A 7,242-nucleotide genomic window follows, 5' to 3' on the forward strand; every position below is an offset into this window, starting at 1 on the left:
ACTCGTATTGCACTTAAGAGTTCGGGGAAAATGAAGGCATCTGATATATTTGTTTTACACTGATTAGTTAGCAGTTCCAAAGTATAACGCCCTAAAAATTCAGTAGGTTTATTAAGAATAAAACAGGAGAAAGTGGACATCTTGAAAATGGTAAATGTAACTCACACTGTTAATGTAAATAGGAGAAATGAGTTTGAATGATGAGATGCTTATTTTGTACTGATAATGTCAAATTTTTATGTTTGGAAGGAGTACGAAGATGAGAGCATACAGTAAATGACAACTCAAAAATGAATATACAGTATACACATTCAATAGCCAGACGCCTTAATCCCGGAAGGTGTGGCCACAAATTAATTGCACCAGTGTCACCCTGTTCTTTGTCATCTGGTTGTCCCCTCTCCAACACACACACCATCCTCACTCAAACACCTCTCTACCAATTCCTCCGTCTCATCCTCGTCTCGTCGTTCTTTTCTCCACTTCCACGGTTCCACCTCATTTTAAATTTTCTCCACAAACTAATAACAATAATTCTATTTCGTTAAGCAATTTAACGGGATGTGTGCATGGGAGAAAGCGCCCTGGATATTTTGATTTTGATATTAGTCCTCTGTCATTCCGTCAGAGAAATATTGACTGGATGTTAAATAAAAAAACAAAGTTTCGAATATGATACATAACGCGAATTCGTTTTATTTGTTGAGGAAAGGTAGAGTTTTATATATATATATATATATATATATATTGATTTTGATTTGGTCCATGTTCTGTTGTGTCAGCGGCTCGTATATGAGTGGCTATAAACCGCATTCTGTGTGAGGTAGCTGAAAACTTATTTGTGTGACACTTCGGTTTTGCCAATAGTTGTTTTGCTTTGACGGAGATAGATAGATACATTGTCTAACTGATTGTTTCAGTGCCAAAATGGATCACTTATCATATATCGTTATTGCATTTTTGGGGTGGATGGATGGGTGGGGGGATATCCATACCGTAGGTAGAGAGAGACAGAGACAGATTGGAAGGGACGTAGGAAGTTGTAGGTAGGTATGCAGATAGACAAATAGATAGGCAGACAGACAAAAAGATAGACAAATAGACAGGTAAGTATATAGGCAGCCAAACGAATGAAGATATATCGAACAGGCTGACAGATAAATAGCAAAATGTAACACCGGCGCTGTGTCACCTTTACAAATAATTTTACCTGTAGAGAAAGGTAAATATAACGGCAGACGGAAAGACGGCAAAAGATACAAGAAATAGAAAAACAGACAGATAGAAAAACAGGCAGATAGGTAAACATCAAAAGACAGACAAACATGTAGACAGGTAGAGATAGCTAGATAGATATTGACACGAAGATAGAGACAGGTACACAAAGAGATAAATTGATAGAGAAACAGACAGACTGACAGCTAGAAAACAGACAAATAGATAGACAAATATATACAAAGAGACAGATACATAGACAGACAGGCAGACACAGTTAGAAAAATATTGAAGAGATACAGATAAATACAAAGAGACAAAGACAAATACCAATATAAATTATCTCTGCTTCAGTACTTTTTAATATGAATCATACATAGACGGACAGAAAAATAGATACAAACACATATACCAACATAAACCTCCCATTATTTATCACCTTTTTCCACGCTGTGTTGATAGCATATAAACAGTCAGCTATTTCTGCGATATTATCAGCTGGCACGTCAAAACTGTGTAGCTTAATTTGACGATACTCGATAATTGGGTTAAGCTGGATGTTTATTTATAGGCTGTGCACCAGCTCATGGACAAGGTCACAAGGTTATGAGGCATCTACTTTATTATTATTATTATTATTGGCCACCCCGTTTGGGATACATGGCGTCTGGCAATGAATGAATTATTATTATTATTATTAATATTATTATTACTATTATTATTATTACTTTTATTATTATGACATTATAATAAAAATAAAAATAATAATAATCATTATTATTATTATTATTATTATTATTATCATCTCTACTATGACATTATTATTATTATTATCATTATTATTATTATTATTATTATAGTGCTGTTATTATTATTATCCCTCCGGCCACCTGAGATGGAGGAAGCATTAAGTGACTGGTCTGTCCGTCCGTGCGTGGGTGGGTGCGTCCGTCCGTCCATAACACTTCTCTGTGTGCCATATCTCCTGAACCCACCGACGGATTTCCAACAAACTTGTCAGCGATGCACAATGAAGGTATGATGAACTGATTAAGTGAGCAGTGTCAAGGAGTCGACGGTCAAGATCATTCAACTTTATCGTTGTGGACGCAATATCTCTTGAACTCCTCAACGGGTTTCGACCAAACTTTTGTCAGTGATAATATTATACTATGAAGGGACGATGAATTGATTAGGTCGGCAAGGTCAAAGGGTCAAAGGTCAAGGTCATATGGGGTCTACCTAGTTTATTTTTGTGGCAGCAATATTTCCTGAACCCCTTGACAGATTTTGACAAAACTTTTGTCGGTGATACAGTATGAAGGGACGATCAGCTGGTTAGGTCAGCAAGGTCATAAAAGTTGTATGGTGAGTCCGTGCTCATGGCCTGCACAGAGGCATACTCCGTGACGCTTTCCATAGCTCACTGCCCGAGTTTTCAGCGTTTCATTAAGAACTCCACGTTACTGATTATTATAGATATTATTTCTTTTTAGGGGGAAGATCTACAAGGCTGGGATTCCAAGATCGTTCGAGATAGAGACTTGAAATTTTAAGGAGCGATGTATCTTAGCGGCAGACGTCTTTTGGCACAACAAAAATTCTTCCTAGCACTGGTGGCCTCTGTGTTATTTACATTTTTACTCTCCTGTGCAGCAAAAACTACTGAATGGATTTCTTTGCAAATGTTCCGATATGTAGTCGTGAACATATACTGGTGCACCTGGCTATTGATACTGAGATCCAACGAATACTTTTTGAGATATTGAGGACAATCAAAATGGGTGCCTCATGCCTTATAGTGCTAAATCCGGAAGTATTTGGCCAATTTTAACCAAACTCTGTGGAAGTATAGTGGGTCATGAGTGACTGTGATTTGCATAGTATGAATGACCTGAACTTTAATCTTAATGGCACAGGTCACAATCTGTAAAAACAACTTTGAGCCATACCAAAAGTCCCTTAATATTAAGTCTACAATGATAACAACAGTATTTTCAAAATCTTAGGAGTGTCTACTTTTTAAGATTTCCCCTGGGGGTAGGGGGGTTTCAAGAATACTCCCCCAGTATCCCTGCTTGTCGTACGAGGCGACTAAAAGGGTTGGTGGTGGGTTGGTGCCCCACCCCGTAAAAAGAACTAACTAAACAAACGAACAAAGCGCCTCGGACCCGGACGGACCATACGTTGACGACTAAGGAACGGACGAAGGACATTCTTAGGGTGGGAACGTGGAATGTGAGAGGAGTGAATGATGAAGTGAAAGAGAGAGAGATTGTTCAGGTGCTTGAGGATGCAAAAGTGGATATATGTGGATTGACTGAAACTAAATGGAAAGGTGAAAGGGTGAGAGAATGGGAATATGGTTTAGGTATATGTGCGGGAGTCAGTGAGAATGAGAGGGCAAGAGAGGGAGTATGTCTGATGATAAGAAAGAAGTGGAAGGAAAATATAAGAGAGTATGGAACAGTGGGTGCAAGGATTGTATGGTTGAGGATGAAAGTAGGTATACAAGCATGGGCGATTGTATGTGTGTATTCCCCGACAGAGGATCGAGTGGCAAGAGTGAAAGATAAGTTTTGGGCGAGTGTAGATGCGTGTATGGACAAGTTTGAGAGGAGCGAGAGAGTGCTGTTGATTGGAGACGTGAATGGCAAAGTTGGGAATGTATCAGTGGATGGAGTGGTTGGTCAATGGGGTGTGCCAGCTGACGTAGATGGGAATGGAAGTGCTTTGGTGGACATCTGTGCTTGTAAGGGGTTGGCAATAGCCAACACCTACTTTCGGCATAAGATGATCCACCGGTATACATGGAGAGTAATGAGGAGGATGGATGGTGAACTTGTTGAACGAAAGGCAATGATAGACTATGTGTGTGTGGATGAGCGAATGAGAAGACAAGTGTTGGATGCAAGAGTGTGGAGAGGGTGGGGGAATGGAGTCTCGGACCATCACTTAGTGATGGCCAAGGTAGAGCTGCAAAGAAAGTGGTTGAGGAGACGAAGGGGAAGACAGGAGGAAGCAACTCCTGTGAGAAGAGTGGAGAAATTGCAAGATAGTGAGAAAATGACAGAGTATAAGAGCATAGTGGAAGAAAGACTGGGAAGGTATGAGCTAGAGCAGATGGAAGGGGTGGAAAACGTATGTAAGATATTCATGGAAGAGATAGGTGCAGCGTGTGAGGCGGTTTGTGGATTGAGGAGGAGATGCAAGGGTGTGCAAGGGACAGCATGGTGGAATGATGAGGTGAAACGAGCTGTGGAACAAAAGAAGAAGGCATACAGTGAATGGTTAGCGAGTAGAGGTAGGGGAGAAGATGAGAGAGAGAAGAGAGAGGTATATGTGAGCAGGAGAAGGGAGGTTAAGAGACTGGTGAAGGAGAGTAAAAAGAAAGTGGATGAGGAGTTTGGGAGGAATCTGAGTGTGAAATGGAGGGAGAGTAAGAAATTGTTTTGGAAGGAGGTAAAGAAAGTAAGGCAGTGTGAAAGGGAAAATAGTAGGGGAGTGAAAGACAGGAATAACAGATTGTTGGTGGAGAAGAGAGAGAAACTGAGGAGATGGAAGGAGCACTTTGAGGATTTGTTGAATGTGGAGAGTGAGAGCAGTGCGAGTATAAGTGGTTGGGGAATGGCTGGGAGAAGAAGAGATGGGAGGAGGGAGGAAGCGATCAGTAGGGTGGAAGTAGTGGAAGCGATGAAGAATATTAAGTTGGGAAAGGCCCCAGGAATTGATGGAGTGTGTGGTGAAATGCTTAGGTATGGGGGTGAGATTGTTGTGGAGTGGATATGGAAGTTGTGTAGATTGGCTTGGGAAGAGGGAAGGGTTCCAGAGGACTGGAAATCAGGTATAATTGTTCCTTTATACAAAGGAAAGGGAGAGAGAGAAGTATGTGGTAACCATAGGGGTATTTGCCTACTTAGTGTGACTGGTAAAATATATGGTAGAATACTCATTGATAGGGTTAGGCATATGACAGAGGAGCTAGTTGGAGAAGAACAAGGGGGATTTAGGAAGGGAAAAGGATGTGTAGATCAGATATTTGTTCTAAGATGTTTAGTGGAGAAGTATCTAGAGAAGGGAAGGAAAGTGTATGCTGCCTTCATGGACTTGGAGAAAGCTTATGACAGAATAGATAGGCAAGGTATGTGGAAGGTATTAAGAATATATGGAGTGGAGGGGAAATTGTTGAGTGCTGTGAAGAGTATGTACGAGGGAGCTAGGGTTACGGTGCGAGTGGATGGTGAGCTGAGTGATTTCTTTGATCTCAATGTGGGACTGAAACAGGGTTGTGTGATGTCTCCATGGTTGTTTAATATATACATGGATGGGGTTGTAAAGGAGGTGCAGGGTAGGACAGTGGATGTGGGGGTGGCTCTAATGAATGAGGGTGAGATTTGGAAGCTTCCGGTGATGCTGTTTGCTGATGATACAGTACTTTTGAGTGAAGATGAATGGGAGTTGCAAGGTTTGGTGAATGAATTTGGGACAGTGTGTAGGAGGAATCTGAAAGTTAATGTAAACAAAAGTAAAGTTATGGTGTTTGAGAGGAATGAAGTCACAGAGTGTGCAGTGAGGTTGGATGGTGAGGATATGGAGAATGTGAGTGCATTCAAATACTTGGGTAGTGTGATGAGTAAGGATGGAACTTTGGGGGATGAAGTGCGTGAAAGGGTACAGCAGGGAAGGAAGGTCGTTGGTACACTGAAAGCAGTGATGAGAAATAGGGAGGTGAGTATGGATGTTAAGAAGTCACTGCATGATAGTATTGTGATCCCTACCCTGACGTATGGAAGCGAGGCATGGACCTTGCAAGAGGGGAACAAGTAAAGAGTGAGAGCAGTGGAAATGAGTTACTTGAGAGGAGCATGTGGAGTGACGTGGAGGGACAGGTTGACGAATGAAGAAGTGAAGGAACGATGTGGGGTGGATGTGGATGTGGTTGAGAAGATTAGGAGAAATACACTGAGGTGGTTTGGACATGTGAAGAGAATGGAGAATGAAAGACTGACTAAGAGGGTGTATGTAGGTGAGGTGGAGGGAGGGAGAGGGAGAGGTAGACCGAGGATGAGGTGGAGGGATGGAGTTGAGAGGTATATGAGGAAGGGAGGGGTGAGTTGGGGGGAGGGTAGTCAAATGGTGGGTGACAGAGCGACTTGGAGGTGTTTTGTCTGCGGCCACCCTTTGCATGATTAGGGCGTCGGGCTATAGATAGATAGATAGAATTATGACAAATCAATATTTTTTGACCTAGATTCTCATATATAGGTACTGGTGAGAAGAAGTGTCACGAAATTTGTCTCTGCCCATTCAGTTTATGATGTATTATTAATAACGCACTATTTACTACAACCACTCTTAACCCGATAGCTGCAATGTACATCAAATGATGGAAAACTTGTAGCTGCTGTGTACATCATATGGGCAGGCTTTTATTTTCTTTATTTTTTAAGGGCCTGCTACATATTATTTCTCCCATGTGTTCTCATTACTTCAGCACGGCTGAACTAAGGTAAATAAGACACTCGTATTTGTTTTTCCTGTACTTTTCCATTCAGTCTCTCATTTAATTCATATGAGCTAAAATTATTTTAGAGACAAAAAAATTTCAAATCATTTTTGGGGCATGGGGGGGGGGGGGAACCAGGAAACCTAATGCTGCAGTTGTCTAATCTGGAATGTGGCATTATCATCTGGAATGTGGACCTCTTTTGATATTGTTTCAGCAATTTCTGAATTCTAGTTTATTATTATTTTTATTATTATTATTATTATTATTATTATTATTATTACTACTACTACTTAGAACTCCACATTCAATGTTGTTGTTCATAATGTAGATTTTTTTTCTTTTGGTGGGGGGGTTAAGATCTAGATGGCTGGCATTACAAGACCGTTCGAGATAGAGATTTGAAATGTTAAGGAGTAATGTGTCGTTGTTACAGACTTCTTTTAGCACAAATATTTTTCCCTAGCATTAGCGCCTTCTATGTCATTTTTCTTTTACAAGTTTTGCTCCTGCACAGCAAA

The 7,242-nt window shown here is 40.8% G+C and overlaps 1 protein-coding gene across 1 annotated transcript in view; it reads left to right on the forward strand.

Annotated features, from left to right (window-relative positions):
- The window catches only part of LOC145416085 (uncharacterized), a 119,841-nt gene extending 118,096 nt beyond the window's left edge, over positions 1 to 1,745 (forward strand). Inside the window, exon 4 of the mRNA XM_080285177.1 lies at positions 1,714 to 1,745. Coding sequence (XP_080141303.1) covers positions 1,714 to 1,745 — 32 coding nt within the window. The remainder of the gene's footprint in view (positions 1 to 1,713) is intronic.
- The last annotated feature ends 5,497 nt before the right edge of the window (positions 1,746 to 7,242 follow it).

This window comes from Coenobita brevimanus, chromosome 104, assembly GCF_032717465.1.
Source record: "Coenobita brevimanus isolate Jiangsu-jjx chromosome 104, ASM3271746v2, whole genome shotgun sequence".
Taxonomy (NCBI): Eukaryota; Metazoa; Arthropoda; class Malacostraca; order Decapoda; family Coenobitidae; genus Coenobita; species Coenobita brevimanus.